The sequence below is a fragment of the Pyrus communis genome, chromosome 3 (assembly GCF_963583255.1).
Source record: "Pyrus communis chromosome 3, drPyrComm1.1, whole genome shotgun sequence".
Lineage (NCBI taxonomy): Eukaryota > Viridiplantae > Streptophyta > Magnoliopsida > Rosales > Rosaceae > Pyrus > Pyrus communis.
In genome coordinates, this window is record NC_084805.1 from 23,425,151 (window position 1) to 23,442,819 (window position 17,669).

At 35.5% G+C, this 17,669-nt stretch overlaps 1 protein-coding gene and 1 long non-coding RNA gene across 2 annotated transcripts; both read right to left on the reverse strand.

Annotated features, from left to right (window-relative positions):
* Nucleotides 1-6,571: 6,571 nt before the first annotated feature.
* Nucleotides 6,572-7,608, reverse strand: LOC137727917 (uncharacterized). Its single transcript, XR_011067881.1, has 3 exons — nt 7,412-7,608; nt 6,760-6,880; nt 6,572-6,683 (listed from the first exon to the last, which is right to left on the reverse strand). It is a non-coding gene; the product is annotated as an uncharacterized lncRNA (long non-coding RNA).
* A 4,606-nt stretch (nt 7,609-12,214) lies between these two features.
* On the reverse strand, nt 12,215-13,390 carry LOC137728470 (transcription factor MYB86-like). Its single transcript, XM_068467250.1, has 2 exons — nt 13,261-13,390; nt 12,215-13,086 (listed from the first exon to the last, which is right to left on the reverse strand). Exons 1-2 carry the CDS (start codon nt 13,388-13,390, stop codon nt 12,215-12,217), a joined length of 1,002 nt encoding a protein of 333 aa, XP_068323351.1.
* Nucleotides 13,391-17,669: the final 4,279 nt, after the last annotated feature.

Below are 17,669 nucleotides of genomic sequence, written 5' to 3' on the forward strand. Positions count from 1 at the left end.
AGATCCTCTTTGTGGGGATTTTAGAAATCCTCTGATTACATCCGTTTGTCGTACATTATGCGATTATAAATTACTGTAAATTTTTTTTATTTAAAATTGAATATAAACACTATCTGACAAAAACTGATCACACATTTTACAATAAACGGATGTGATTGAAAGATTATCAGATCCTCACAAAGAGAGGATTGGCGAAGATCCTCACTTCCCAAAACCCCCATTGTTTTGCGTGTAAAGTTACACAGACCTGGCATCCAAAGCAATGGTGAAGAACGAAGTAGGGTTTCTCCTTAAATTTAGGGTAATATCCCTAAATAACCCCTGTTGCTTTATTGGAACTACATCGATACCCTTTATTAGTCTTTGATAGTCTTTTCCTTTTAAAAGCTGAAACTGCTGAACCAAAACCATGAAAGGGTGGTTTTCATCGTCGCGCACCTCATGCAGTTCTCCTCTTCTACTTGCTCTCGTTTGCTTAGAGCAGCTCCACCGTGTGGAGTAGCCCCAACGACAAGCCCCAAAACAATGGGCAGTAGCCTGAGCAACACCCTCCAGGATATCTGGGCTATGGCACACGAGCGGGCCCAAGCAACAGGCCCCGCGAGAGTCACTGGCCCGAGAGTCCGAGGTGGGTATGATGCAATGCTGGCGACAGGGCGACGCCAACCCCGTTTTAATATTCTTTTAATCAGGCACGTGCATTACAAGCGCGCCGGGGGGCATGTCCTCAACAAGTTTTAGATGCTGGGGCCGACGGCTCAGGCTTGCACAATGTTACCGTTGGATGACACGTGGCAGATCCTTGTCCGTTGGATTTCCAACGGAAAAAAAAAAATTCAAACTATCATTAATTTCAACCGTTGGATCTGAGATCAACGGTCCACGTTATTCGGCTTTATAAATTAAAAAAAAAGTTTAAATTTCTAAAATATTACTGTTGTGCCATGTGGCACAATCTGGAGTGTTGGAATTCAAAATTTTTTTAATCCAATGGCAGAGATTAATTATGTGAATAAAAAGTTTTAAAAAAATGTAAAAAATTAATAAAAATCAGAAGAAAAAAATTTGAAAAATTAAAAAAAATGATTTTACTTTTCTATAAATACCTTCTCATTATCTTTTACTTTACACCATAATTTCATATTTTCGCAACTACTTTCAACCACATTCCTATTTTTCTCTCAAAGTTTCAATCCAATTTTTTTCAACAAAATGACTACTGATGCAGGTACGAATTGGACACTTGTTGAAGATGTTGCGTTGTGTACTAGCTGGGTTGAAGTTACTCATGATTCTCTTGCAGGTAATGAGATGCAGTTGCAAGAAATGTGGAGTCTTATTCATACGAATTTTCTTGAGAAAATTGGTGGGAAAAGAACCAAAGAATCGATGTTCAGTCATTGGAAGATAATTAGCCAATCGTTTAGTATGTGGAGAGACGCCTTGGCACAAGCTAGTAGTAATCTTCAAAGTGGGGAAAATTTAGCGGATCAGGTAATAACATATTATTTATTTGTTTGTACTATACCCAAATTTACATTATAATTATTTGTTTGTATTATTTATTTGTTGGCTACTTTGATTATAATTATTTGTTAGCTACTTTGATTATAATTATTTGTTTGTATTATTTATTTGCTGCCTACTTTCTTTATAATTATTTGTTTGTATTATTTATTTGTTACCTACTTTCATTAATTATTTCTTCTCCTGCATTGTGTAGGAATTTCAAGCACAAGCTTGGTATAATGCCAAAGCCAAAAGCAAGGACAAATCATTCAACCGGTGGGAATGTTGGAATATTGTCAAAGATTGTCCTAAATTCAGAGTTGTGCCTGTCGATCCAGAATTTTTCATGAAGAGCACCCCTCTACACTTTACACTTGATCATGCCTCGCATGTTCATGAAGATAACGCAGAAGAAGTGCCCGAAACGACCTGTTATCCAATTAGGCCTCAAGGTAAGAAGGCTTCAAAGAGAAAAAGGAGTGCTTTCAAGAATGATTATGCAAAGTATATGGAAGAACTTGCTCGCCAAGGTGAATTGACTTTGGCACGGGAAATGGCGAAATTTGAGGCTGATAAGGCTAGAGAGGAGGTAAAAGCTGCAATTGTTGAGAGAGCATTTCAAGCTAATGAGAAAGAAAGAGAGCTACTTAGGCAAGAAATGGAACAGGTTAGAGAAGAAAGAATGACTCAATGAGATCGTGACGTTATGAACACGCCCTTAGAAGGGAAGTCTCCAAATTCTAAATATTTTTGGAAGTCGGAGAAAGCGGACGTGGTGCGAAGGAGGCGTGCAAGAGAAGCGAGAGCAAGAGGAGATGGTCCTATCACGACAAGAGAAGATCATCCTAGCACCACAAATTGGTTAAGCGATGATGAATAAAGTACTTTTTGTAATCAGCGCTCATAATTTTCCAAACACTTCGGGTTGTAATTTATTATTTATTGAATAGAGTACTTTGTGTTGATTCCAATTTATTGAATTTAGTACTTTATTTAAAGTGAGAGTAAATTTGTTTAATTTGGTAATTTATTCTAAGAGAATCTTTATTCAAATGACATAAACACATCAAATAAAATTACATAAACATACCAAATAATATTAAAAAAAAACTCACTAAATGAACTAAAAAAACACACCAAATAAAATTAAATAAACATACCAAATAAAAACAAACACACTAAATGAACTTAAGTATCTTGAGCTTGTTTCAATTCACACTGGTGCTCTATCAAGTCAATTTGCCGAGCACTGTGCATATATGGCCTTTGAAGTGCAGTATATCATTGAATGAGCCTTTCATTGTAACGTCCATCCCGTGTTGCACAGGTTCTTCGGTGGCGTCATGAGCACAATATATTTGTGTTCTGGAATTGTTTATCGTGTCTGGCTCATATTCATCAACGACATCATAATCGTACTCATCTTCCACAATCATATTGTGAAGAACGAGGCACGTCATCATGATGGATCGAAGCGACTCTACATCAAACATTCTGGCAGCACCTCTGACAATCGCCCATCAAGCTTGGAGGATACCAAAACCACGCTCCACATACTTCATGCACCCCTTTTGATAGCTTGCAAAATGTTTTTCCTTTGAACTTCGCAGACGTGACACTGTTTTGACAAACGTTGACCACCTTGGGTAAATGTCGTATGCTAGGTAGTATGGTCCATCGTACTTATGTCCATTGACCCAGTACGTGACTTTTGGTGCCTTTCCTTGCAGGACATCGTTGAACACTGGGGATTGAGGAGGACATTGAGGTCATTTTGAGCTCCCGGAACCCCGAAAAATGTGTGCCAAATCCATGTATCAAAAGATGCCACCACCTCCAAAATTATACTTTTTGCTCATTTTCTGTCCCCATAAGCGCGCCTTGCCATGCACTTGGACAACTTTTCCAGGTCCAGTGTATACAGTCGATGATTCCAATCATCCTAGGAAAACCTCACATCTCACCCTTCTTCAGAATCCTTTTCAAGTCCATGTCAGTAGGTTTCCGAAGGTACTCTGCGGTGTAGATAAATTCGACTGCTCCGCAAAACCTCATCAGGGACTCAAGAATTGTTGATTTCCCCATCCTCGCTATCTCACCCACTTGGTCTGCAGATGCTCCATATGCAAGCATCCGCAAGGCAGCAATAATTTTTTGCTCAGGAATGAGACCCATAGCACCAAAAACATCGTCCAAGAGTTTCATATCTCGTCGTTGCCTGCTTTTATCAAGGTTTCTGGAATGGCTGGCCTACAGATCTAACCCACAACTTGTATAACTCAACGGAATGTGAGGCTCTGCCTATTCTTGCTTCGTCATCTCTCCTTATACGTTTCTTATCCTCTTCCCTCTCATTTTGGGCCACCTGGAGATTGAACATTCCTTCTAATTGGTTAAACAATTCTTCCTCTTGCTGATCGATTTCCCACATCATCCTTGAAGAAGAAGACATTGTAAGAAAGAAGCAGAAACTATGAATAATGATACATATTTTGATTTTGGTGAAAAATGACGCAAAAACTATGAATAATAATAGAGATCTTCAGAAAATTGGTGTGAGATTTCTGAGGATGGATGGTGGATTATATGGAGGATTCAAAAAAGATTAGTTGTAGATAATGCCACATGGCATACCGTCATTCGTTAAAAATCTGATCAAAATTTATCCTCAAAGATTGTAAACAGATTGTGACACGTGACGCAACGTGATTGGTTAAAAATCTTATCAGGAATCTATCCTCAACGATTTTGAAAAGGTAACGACACGTGACATGACGGCATTGGATAAAAATCTTCTCGAAATCCATCACCAATAATTGTCTTTTCGGATAATGACACGTGGCGCAACGAAAACGATTAAAAATCTTATCCGAAATTACAAATTAAATTATTTTGTATTATCTTATAAATAAATAAAATATTAATATTTTTTGCCTATTGCCAAGGCTATTCAGTGTAGGGGTCGAGATGTTAAAGATTGTTACTATTCATTAAGGGCAGTTACTGTTCACTAGATGGATTAAATAATGAATAGCCTGGGGGTGCCTTTCCCACGGTGTAACTGCTCTTGTGAGTGAAGCTGCTTCGCACTTTGGCAATAAGGTTACATGATCTTCAATAATCATGGAAAAGATTGACCAAACTCTGCATGTTGTTCAAAATTTCATAAAATGTGGTCATGCATGTGGTCCATGTTATATATGAAACTTCATTTTTTTTCATATTTGTTTTTATGTGATAAACCACTACGAGACCTCAAGTTTGAACTAACTACTCATAAATTATCATTTAACTATCAGTTTATTGTTACCTTTGTACGAAATGTTAGTCGAGGTAATTCTAAGTTCAAATCTCCTTGCTCTTCCATCAAAACTACTCAAAAATTAATCAATTCTAAATTTGTTCAATGGATGGATATGGTTGGGCTTAGTTCTATTTCTCTGTGCAATGTAGATGATCTCTTAATCTCTTTTGTCATTTGGCTATTTTATATATGTGAACGAGAAATATATAATGGAATGTGGGAAAATATCTGCAATGGTATATTCCATCATCCTAAACAACCCTTTGAGAAAGCATGCTTAAGTCAGACAAAGACACATAATTGTTTCCTAATGATTCTTCCCATCTCTCTCTCTCTCTCTCTCTCTGAGGATAGTGTCATTGTCTAGAGGAGAAAGATTCGGCGGTTCCCCTTTGGAATCAAAGCATAATTCTGCCTTCACTTTTGATTTTGAGTGAGTTCTTAATTATCACATTTTTTATCACTTTAATAAGAAAACTTTTGTGTCCAAGACTCAAGCAACCCTTACCCTATATATACACTTATATATATATATATATATATATATATATATATATATATATATATGTGTGTGTGTGTGTGTACCCCTGCCCTATGCAAAAATCTTGGGTATAAAACACAAAGATAGAAAAATCACCCACCAAAGATAACACCAGCAGTCAAGTCATCCAATAAAGAGATGAAAAGAATTGCTCGTCTCCTTTGATCAAAGTCATCAAAGTCTTTTCTTACCTTTCTTTATTACAAGCAATTCTTTCTTTCAAAGGAGACAAGCAATTCTTTTCATCTCTTTATTGGATGACTTGACTGCTGGTGTTACTTTGGTGGGTGATTTTTCCATCTTTGTGTTGGCAAGTCATCCCTGCCCTATGGTCTTTCTACCGAAAAGGTTCTCTCTTGCAACCATTCCACCAAAGTAAACGAGTGCTTTACCTTTTTAATACATGACAAAAAAAGGTTCTCTCTTGCAAACATTTCATCAAATTAAACGAGTGGTTCACTTTTTTGCAAGTGACAAATATTAATTAGTTGTTGACACCATTTAGACTATAAAATGATTGCGAGAGAATCTCTCATTATACAGAGCTATAAACACGAAATGAGTCACAGTTTAATTCCTTGGTTCTAAAATAGACAATTCAGAAAAATAATGATAATTACCATTGTCACTTTACAAAATTTCACAATCATTTTATGAAGTACTTTCTTTGTTACACTTGGTGTTAAGGGAGACCAAAGGCAGATAGTGAGGATTCAAACTTTGACCTAAGTGTGCGGTAAATACTCTTAAACAACGGAGATACAGACCTCAACACAAGTACTATTTTCAGACTCACTATCTACCTGTTTGTATCTATACTAAGGAAATAAAAACAAAACTCCTCGGAAGGCAAAGACCAACAATCGCGCCTTCTTATATCTCCTCACAGTAACGTTGCTTTGCGTTTGGGCCCATAAATGCCTTCGGCATGGTGAGCATTAAGATTGCTACACTCGAGCATCACTGTAAAAGAAATCCCAAGTTTTGCACATTTGTAAAATTTTCGTGAGAGCATTTTTCCACCCTTCACACTTGTCAGTGCATGTAAAACAGTCATTCCTGTGATCCAAACCATCACTTTTGGAATCAAGGCATTCCTAATTTGGCTTGTCATCCTGATCTCCCTTAAACCCTATGGATTAGAAGAAAATTAGAGGTCAATAAAATGGGGAGAATGGCACGAAGAATGAGAGCACAAGAGAAGTAGAGAGTACGTACTTTCAGCTCTTCGCCAGCACACAGTTGAGGGGATTGTCTTACAGAATTTATCCTCGAAAAGCAGTTTACCAGACTTAATACTCCAAAGTCGTAAATTGCGGTCCTCTCGGCCTAAAAGAAAAATATATAAGAAAACGTCAAAGGCTAGAACTTGCCCAAAATAAATGGCATAAGCAATAATATTCACCTGACATGACAAATCTCTCAGATGGGTCAACTCCAAGCAGCAAACGAGTATCGGAATTCACATGCCCCTCGTAAGATTGTACAGCTCCTCTTTGGATTAGGCGTTGGTGGTAAAGCTTCACCTGGAAAAACAAGAACTAATCAGAATGACATTGACCAAAATCGTTGCAGCAGCAACCTTCGAAAAAAAATCATATCTGGATGTTTTCGCCTTTTCCCTGAGGTTACTTACTACCCAGGCATCAACCCAGTTCTTTTTCTTTTAAAAAATTGGACCTCTAGTCATGGAATGCAAAATTTTAGTTGATTGCTAGATATCTGATGTGTTGAGAGGAACAGGGGAATGTATAGATGACAATGAATTCAGCTCAAGCAAGGACCGTTAAAAACATTCATGTTCTTATTAATGATTGTCAAGTGTTACATATCTAAATGCCTGTGTTACGCAGGATGGGCAACGGTTATGGCAGGTGGGTAACCGTGGTTATTTACCCATAACTGTTTATGTTCATACCCACATAACTGTTTACCCGTTGGGTAATTACATAAACGGTTATACCCATACCCATAACCGTGTACCCATTTAACCATAACTGTTTACTCATTTAACCATAACTTACGCAACATAAGAAAAGATGCTAATACTTCCAAACCTGCAATTCATGCGAATCCGCCCCAAAGCACCATCACTTATCTCTTTTGTTTCCTGATACTTCCAAACCTGCAATTCATAGAACACCTAAATAAAACAAAATTACAATTTCCTGCCGTCATTTGTTGCAAGTTTCCTGCTGTAACCTATACGTTGCAAGTTTCCTGCTGCAACCTATATGTTGCTGGATTCTAAACTTGGCCCTGCATGCCAAATAGAGACCCACAGAGGCTTACAGTAAAATTTTGAAAATTAAATGTATACTATTACGTCTAATAACGATATACTATTCCTAATAAAAAAAAAGAACAAAAAAAAATTTCAGTATGAATTAGGGCACTAATCAAGCTGAAAGTAAAACCTGGAAACAAATTGGTGGAAATCATAACGTGGTAATTGGTAAACTTAACTTTAAAATCTTAAACTGAAGGCCTATGTTAACATACCACAGGATGGCATGCTTGTGCCTTTTGGAATTCCTCATTGAAGTTACACCTCCTGAAAGAATGAGATTACCGCATAACTCCCTAGCCTGAAGCATCTTAGAAGTGCTTACACTTGTTTGCCTACATGAGTTGTTCGCCTACAACAATATGAATTAGAGCCAGTGTCAAGTATTTTGACAATTATGTAAATCACCGATATAAAAGCATAACAAAACAGAGAATAAGAAGCCATGGTAATCTCAGAGAAGAAACAACTACTTTGCATCTATGTGTTCAACACGTAATTCGATGCAAAATACATAAAATAAACGGGATGCCTGCCTAGAAATTCACTAGTTTAATTGCAACCTTACAACAGTGGACACAAATATATGATTAAGGTCATTAATATGCTAACCAAAGCAAAGGAAATTATCATTACAAGCACATGATCTTGCGGCTATCGCACTCATTAAACGCCAACAGATTTTACTCCGCTAACCACTCCATTTATCAAAGTCCTAATATGGGAGCTGCAGTTGACAAACCAAAATAGTCATCCAGTATGACATGAAATTCTTGGCATGCCATTTTGGAGTTCTAATAGCAATTCTCTAACTTTAAGGTGTAAATACTAAATACACAAAATTCTCAGCAAGCCATAAAATTTTTCGAACTAGCTTGATTCTAATGACAATTGTAAGTAACCTCTCATTAGTATAACATGAAAAACTCACTATAAGTAACTAAAGAGCTTCAACAAAGCAATTGGAACACAAAAGTGAACTCCCCAACCAAAACACAAGTTGCAACAAAACATAAATTCAAGTGATAACCCATAAAAAATAGAAACATCCAGAGCAATGCCAAGCTTAAAAACAGTAAAAACAACAAAGATACAAACTTTGAAACAGGAAAAACTCCTAACAACATGCAAACCTGGAAAAGCAAAAAATGTGGGTTCAAAGTTCAAATGCAGAACAACCAGAGTACCTTGGCCGGCGTCTGAGCGCTGGAAGAAGCAGAAGCAGTCATACGACGAGAGCCCGGGATGGGGCCTTTGAGTGGGAAGTACCGGTTCTTCTCCCATCATAGTAAAACCCAGGAAGATCTGAAGAGCCCGAATTCATAATCTGATCAGTGTTTCGGAAAAAACGTACAAAAATAAAGCTGAAAAAGTTGAAGGGGTGAGATCTTGTAGTACCTCCTGCCGTGGTTTTGCAGAGAAAAGCAACTTTGAAGCTGGTGTGTGTTTTGTGTTGCTTAGCGCAGAAAAGGAGGGAAGGTAGTGGAAGTGTCGAAACGGTGGAGGGCTTTATGGAATGGTCACGAGTCCCTACCAAAACCGTTGGTATCCGGGTTGCTGAGGTGGCGCTGTGGCGCAGGCAAAATGTTAGAAGATTGGAATGAGGATCCTCATTCGGAAGATTGAACGAGTATCCGGATTCTTTTTGTTGAGAATCTTTCAATCACGCCTGTTCATTATATATAATACGGTTAAAAATTATTATAAATTTTTTATTTAAAATTAAATATAAAAAGTCTCTGATGAAAACTGACCTTATAATATACAATAAACATACATAATTGGAAGTTCCGAGATCCTCTTTGATCCGGAGAGGATCCTCATTCGGAAGATTGGACGTCCCATGTGCCTTCAAATTTTAAGGTATTCTATTAAACTGGGCTGGGCCCTGGACCAAAGGTTGTTGTTTTAGTCCACCCAAATCCAAGTTGGGTCGGGTCATCCAAATATTGAGTGATTTTCTCTAATAAGTGAGCATGCATAAAAGAATGGATTTGTGCATCTTTAATTTATCACTTGTACGTGCAAAAAGGTGATGCTATTCACATAAGTTTTTTTTATCTTTTACACATGCTGTTTATTTTTTTGTCGTCGAATCAAATGAATTGGAAATGATCAAATAACATAAACTAATAGAGAATGTACGAGACGTAAAAAAAGAAATACAGATAGCACCACCCCTAGAAAAATTACGGTTAATTACTCAAACTTAAAATCTTTGGACAATACGTCACTTACATAAATTTTCGTCCATAATTTTGGTATGTTTGATCACGTGACTTGCACCTACCAACTTTTTTCATGTCAATTTCATTGATTCATAACAAAATGAAGGTGAAAAACAGAAACGACCAATTGTTCATCATCAATTCATTTTATCTTGGTTAACACAAACAACTGGATTAGTCAATCGTCAACCTCCAAAAAAAAAATTCTAAAGATGAGGTGGGTACAGATTAGAACAAGAAGTGATGCGATAGATTAAATGATCATAAACCAACTTTTTTAGGGAATGCGAACATTTTATTATGCTTTGATGTATAAGATACTCTATAACATACTAGGTTATACACGTAGTGGCGGATGTCCATTGGAATCAAGGTGGTCCTGGGACTATCTAGATCCTGAGAAATATACATGTGAAAGTTCTTCTGACGATCCTTCAAATGTTTGGTATGGTTCTTTTTGTGTTCACTAAGTGTTTGATGTAATATCTGCTAGGCATATATATTGGCAACACTCGACAAATTCTCTCGATAACACTCATCAAATTGTTTTGGCATATGTCGATATCTGTTAATATGTGCGCAACATAGTTCGACTAACGACAACAAGCCCAATGTTTGACGAAATGCGTCATTAGACAAACTAAATTTTTTTGTGCACTTCGCGCTCTGTTTATATTTGAAAACTTAGACATTTAACATTACAAATTTCCAATGATCAAATCTTAAATCCACCACTACAAACATGAAAGATGTTTTGAGCGATAAACATTAGCAAGGAAGTATCCAAGATGATGACCACCCGAAGCCTCAGTAGGTGGCAATCTTTATTTTTTTGTTTTTAAAAACAAAAATGATACTCTTACTACATAGTTGTACTATCTCTCTATTAGATATAAGACCTACATATGTTGGGGGGCCCTTTATTAGAAAAATGATACAAATATGTGGTAAGTGTAGCATTACTCTTCTAAAAATGAGTTGATGATGAACAGTAACTAATTAGATTTAATTAGGAGAAGAGAGAAAGTTAAATTTTGGTTGATCATTAAAAATTATAAAATTACATTGATTGTGGGCTTCAAGAGAATAAAAAAGATTTGGATTGTTAGGAAAAATTAATATTAAGATATTTTAACTTAAGTTAAAATGGTTAGTATGGTTAGAAGTGGTGACTAACCAAACTAACATTTGGGTCATTTAGCTAGCTACACAGAGACCTTATTTTGGAAAAACCTAATGTGACAAACCCAAGGCAAAGAAGAAAGCACCATACCCCTTTCAACTGTCAACTATTACTTAAAAAAAGAACTGAAGAAAGCCAAGACGTACGGTTAGATTTGAACCCAATACAAGGTATGGTTGAGAGAGAAACTGCAGCACGCGCGAGCCACTCGATGGGGCAGCCATGTTGCATGCTCCAGGGCAATGGCTCCATGGGATCAACTAGATCAGGTCTTTAATTTCCTCCAAGCACTAGGCCCTCATCACTTAAATCAATTTTTAAGTTAATGAACTAGGGTTCGTTTGGATCTACTTTTAAAATAGCTGAAATCGTTTTTAGATAAAGTATTTTTGGGTTCCAAAAGTACTTTAAGTGCTTTATGTAAGAAACATCAGTTATCTACTTCTTCCAGGAAGCCCTTTAAGTGCTTTTTAGGATTTACTTACGTTTTTACTGAAAATTGGTTCCAAAAATATTTTCATCAAAAGTACTTTAAATACTTTCAGTCATTTTAAAAGCACATCCAATCGAGCTTCTAATTTATAGTCTAATAATATTTCTTTTTTGAAATAAATTTTAAGCTCGAATTCTCATATTCCACTCATGAAATGATTAGAAAACAAAAAAAATTAAAGGCAGTTTAATTATAGTATCTAGATACAGCATTGTCCAAACTCGAGTGGAATGCAGTCCATATATTGGTGGTGCGTCCTTCACATTTTGTCAACATAATAATGGTGTTCATTGGCTAACTGCACGATGATTTTAGCAACGAATTTTTTTTTTTAAAAAGTACTCTTAAGTCAACAATTATTATTTGCACAGTAGAGTCAACTAATACTGCGGTTTAAGTATTCATTTTTATTTGTAAGTGGGAGGTTTTAAAGTAGAATTTTGTAAATTGTGATTTGAAACTAATTCATTCATTCTCTCTTAGTGTAAATATAGGGTTTGTGAGTTTGAAACTAATTCATTCATTCACTCCCTTAATGTAAAAATAGCGTTATATAAAAAATTATCACCCAGTCTCAAAATAAAATTACAAAAACAAAACAAAATGTAAAAGACCCCCAACCCAAAAAATGGAAAAGTCAAATTGCTAAAAAGAGGAGTCCCAGAATTTCTAACAATTCCATGCAAGTTGATCCATTGGACTCAGTTGGTAATTATACATTCCACAAGGCAATACTGTAGACTCCATAAAATCCATATCAAAGTTAGAGCTCCCAAATGAAACATCCATGTTTGTCTGCGCACCATCCAATCCATTGGCCTCCTCATCTTCCACCACTTCACGAGCCTCCTCCTGTTGAGACTGCAATTGTATGTCTTCTGGGTTTGTGGATTTAGTTATGGGTTGAAAGCTCTCATTTACAATATTTTCAAGCTCTGATATTGGATATGAGTGAGAAGTGGAGATTGTTGGGACACTATTTATCCCCATGGACTCTGGTAAAAAAATTGGATTAATTTGCTCCTGGACTGGAGTAGTACTCCAAACAATATTAGGGTTTTGGAATTCATAGGTTGATATGGTTGAGCTTTCGTGATTTGCATTTGGAGATGAAGTAGAAGGTAATGTGAGATAAGGTGCTTCCAATATGTCTATGGAAGTATCTGCTGAGACATGTGAAGAATTTACAGAGAAAACAGAAGATGAAGAAAACATATTGCATGCATGAATATTATTATTGTTGTTGTTGTTGTTGATGATGTTACTAGGGTTAGCTTTGGAAGAAGGGAGAAGATTGTGGGTGTTGGGATCAAAACCTTGTGCAATGAGCTTCTTCTTGATGCATGAGTTCCAAAAATTCTTGACCTCATTGTCTGTTCTACCTGGCAAATGCTTGGCTATCTGAGCCCATTTGTTGCCTAAAATCCTATGAACTTCTACGATGGTTCTCTCTTCTATCTCAGAAAATGAACCCCTCTTGAGATCTGGTCGCAAATAGTTTATCCACCTCAATCTGCAACTCTTTCCACACCTCTCCAAACCTGCAATTAACAATGGAACAAGATCACAAAACGACGTTGTTGAAATTATGAGGATAGAGTTTTCAAACTGGTATGTGGAGAAGGAAACACACTCTAGTCAATTTGGCTAAGCGCCCATATCTCTGCTGAGAGAATATTGATAAAAGTAATTGATGGCTACGGAAATATTCGTACCAGCTAGTTGTGGGACAGAGCTCCATGAACCATGACCATAGGTGTTGATGTGATTCAATAGCTTCTCATCTTCTTCAGGAGACCACAGTCCTCTCTTAACTTTCTGTTTGCTGCAACAGTTATGGCCCATCCTTTTCTGTTGATCCTCAGGCTCTTTCAATATTAATTAGCACACACACCATTGATTGTCATCTAGTCTGGATGTGGCTCGTTTACCTTAAATATGTTTCTTAAACATCCAATTTTAGAAAAAGGTTAACATCTTATTGTAATAGAGAGAGAGAGAGAGAGAGAGAGAGAGGACCGCTGAGTCTGAGTCTCTCTTTGAGTGTTTTGGTAGCTTCCTAGCCTGTCTCATTCAACTAAATGGGTCTCAATTAACTTGATTGTTACTTTTCTTTAATAATAGTTTGAATCTTACTTGATGAGTACGAAATTACAGAGCATGGTCCTTCCTAAAATGAACTAAGAAATTACAAAGCATGGTCCTTAAAATGAACTGTTTGATTTGTGGAGTAATATTGCAATTAGTAAGGATCATATTTTATCTCTAATCACACTAATACAGAAAAATGATTTCCCACACTCTTTTTCTTCTTCTGCACATGCATATTTATGTAATTCTTCTCAAAAAAAAAAAAAAAAAACAAATAAATAAAAGTGTGAAAGAAGAATAAAAGCATACGGAAGAAATCACTCCCGTAAATATATTTCAAATGCACATCAATCGTGGTATAATGTGATCAAAGTATGATACATACATACATACATATATATATATATATATATATATATATATTATGTATCTAAGGAAATGGAATATACGACCTTATGGCTAAAGGCTCTTTGATCATTAAGCTTCAAGTGCCTTACATATTATGAGAATATTTTTTGTCTATTGAAAAATTGTTATTAGTATTCTAAAATTTCATTCTGCACCCGAAATATGTAAAATTATAAGAGAGGAATAACACCTAGAAGAGTGCGGAACGATTTTTTTAAATTGTCAATAATATCATCATTTCTGTATATAAAGAAATTATTGAATGAAGGATTGAAGTGATTCCCAGCAAACATAGTTAAAAGATGCAAGTTTAAGAAACAGTGAAAAACAATATATAAAGTAATTACTTTACCCCCTAGGTTAATTAAACGTTTGATTTTGATCTTCTTTGCTTTTTTCTTTAAATTTTATAATGAAATCTTGACAAACTCTCTTTCCCAAACGATATGATGTAACCACATCTTTATCAAACATAGAAACATATATAATTGAATCATACTATTTGGAATGAATAGATTTATAATTAATGGTCATTAGTGGGAAGCCTAATGATTTAAAGGTAACTATATCATTTCCTTCCACACAAACATTTCTATATATGTATACATTTTTATGCCATTTACGTCTTCTAATTTGTAAATCGGAATAGGCCGCATTTGACATACATCCTTGCTTCACTCAACGGTTGCTTGAAGGTTTCAATCATAATTTCTTGGTATCAACGAAGAAGATGATGATTGGATATGTCTCCTTTCAGCGTCTTTCACCCCTGTCCCTTGCTACCTTACTTTCCCTAATTATCCTTTTGTTTAAAACTTAATTAATTAATTAATCGTTTTCCCTCATAAACTAATTTTCTTTAGGAGGAAATCACGTGGAAAAGCAAAAAATTAAAGAACAAACATACTATATTAAACCAGCCAATATATCTTTCCACCTTCTATTATTGTTAAAATTGTCTCCGTTGGCCCCCTAAGAGACCATTACACTGAGGGCAACGATAACTTTTTCTTGTTTAGTACAGAAATTGGAAAAGTCCCTTTGTCTTGTCGAACATGAAATAGCACATGTCAGAACACCAAGCTAAAGTGAAGTAATTAGTCTGCTTAATAAACCAAATTAAGCTTGAGTAATATAATACTGATCCTACAAGACTCATTAGGGTGAAAGAAATTCGTTTGCATGAGTAGCCAAGAAATTAGAAAGGTTTGCTAGCTAGAAGGAGAGATATGTAAAGATTAGATTAAACAACTCAGAGATCAAAAGAACATATAATTCACATTATAATTTAATCAAAACCAAATTGTTGTATAACCTGCATGTTTTCGCATGGCTAAACAGATCAGAGATCCCTCATCAGAACGATCGAGAGGGGCGCTATCAGGCCGTTGTCTATTGATTAAAACAATTTATTTTTTAACTTATTAATGGCTCTTATGTCTGAGGAAGTATATCTCTATGAGTCTATAAAGTTATCATGTGTCAATGTCACGTAATGAGTGTTACAAATTCATAAGGATATATCCGAAAATTAAGAATCTCTTCCATCATAATTCCCCAAGTCCAATCCCAACTTTTCCCTTTTCTTCATTTGTTGTCATGTGTTGAGTCATCACCCACTGTTCTTTGTCTAACTTTTGGAGATGCACAGATATGCATGATGCTCAAGCTGGGTAATTAAGGAGATTAAGCTTTTTAGATCGCATGTTTAAGAGTCAAATGAAATATCCTATGATCATCACTAATATCTAACAAGAATGATATGGACCAGTAGTCCATTATAATCTTTCTGCGCATATAGTAATCTTAGTAAGATTATCTTACCGACAGTTTCTATAATCATCTGTTTCTTTTTTTAGCCTTGTGTTTTGATGATCATAACTTTGAAGAAAGTTATGCAAAAGGCAAAACAAGTTGATTATCCCCACTAGTAAAATTATCAATGTAATATATTACTGTTCATCACTCCTATTATTAATTTATAAATTTCTTGCCCTCGCTCCTTTTCATAATCTTTTTGTATTTAATTTTTAATCTTTTTTACTAGAGCGATCAGTGTTAGTCGGTTAAATAGTAATTAATTGTTAAGAAGGAAAGGAATTGGTGTGATTGAACCTGCACATAATACATACACGATTATTTTCTGCAACATTAATAAAGCGTCATTTGCTATCTTTCCTTATCTTGTTACTTAATTATCCCTTTGAATATCACTATTATAATGACTTTATTTTATTACACTATATATATATATAGACACATATATACAAGCCCCTTATTCAAAGGGATTTCTATTTATTTTTTTTAAATGAGGATTAGATGTGGGGCCTATTCCACATCGAATTTCAATAACCTAAATCGTCTATTTTGTAAGTTTTATTTCATAGATCATCCGTACAAAAATTCAATTCAATCCGAAACTATTTGCCTATTTAATTATCAAGATAAAATTTCATTGTTTCTTAAGGTGCAACATGAAAAATAGACAGTTCGGATCATTAAAGTTTGATGTGGTGTAGACTCCACAACTAATCCTCATTTTTATAAAAAAAAAATAGGGATCACTTTCCTTAAAGGTTTCATTTATATATAAAACAAACGATATTGTCTACGTTAAGAGGAATGTGTGAGCTTAGCCTCACAGTGAATTTACAATAATATGGTTCAAATTCACCTTTAACAATAATCGAACATAAACCTATTTTATTATTATCCTTATCGATCCCACCTTTATTCACCACTCGGGCTAACTCTAAGGGCTTCTAGTGACCTTCTTTTTACCCAATATATTATTTCAAGGTGTCATTGGCTAAAATTTGCCTCCCCTTGTTGTGTGCTTCTGCCCACTTGTTTCCTTTTTGGGTTGTACGGGCGGAAACCTTGTGACCAAATACAATTACATTACCTTGACAAACATAATCTATGCACTCAAAAGTCAAAACACATGCCAATAAGGAAAATGGAAAATATGTGCAGCTTACCTCTTATTTAGAATTAATCTTCACGATTAGGTAAGAATTCTCAATATTGCACTGCCTATCAATTGGATGCAGTGAACAATTTGGGTACGTAGAGGTGGCTTACTGGTCTAAACAAGTGTACCACAAGAACACCAAGAGAATAAAAGATCGGAATGCCTATGATTAATGCTTTTATATTTATATGATATGGGTTTTGAATCTTTTGATATATATCAACAAGGTTTGCTCTATATTTTAGACATGCATGCATGCAGGTAGGTTTCTTATGTTGGCAATTGCCAATGTCTTGTAAACATGATTAACAAAACTCTGAATGATAAACATCACAGCTCATGACCCAAAACCTAGAAGCCTTGTAGAATAATTTCATGAAATACTGATTGACATATACAATGATTTTTTATATATGGATACATATTCTACACTAATTGGGTTTTAGATAGAGAGAGAGGGATCTCAGAAGTGGCAGATACAACTACTAAAAGGATAGAAATACGTTATGATAGTTTCACCTTTGAAGAAACAAGGAAAAAGGATAAGGATATGAAGTGTTCAAGTGAATAATCAAATTGTTTACACTTCAAATTAATTAATGGATATTGTATGCGAAAATACACCTTAATTATATACAGATATTGTAAGAG

Coding starts and splice junctions, on each gene's coding strand:
- LOC137728470 (XM_068467250.1), bottom strand. CDS start 13,390: ATGGGCCATAACTGTTGCAGCAAACAGAAAGTTAAGAGAGGACTGTGG. Junction 13,087..13,260: donor CTCTGTCCCACAACTAGCTG/GTACGAATATTT, acceptor TGTTAATTGCAG/GTTTGGAGAGGTGTGGAAAG.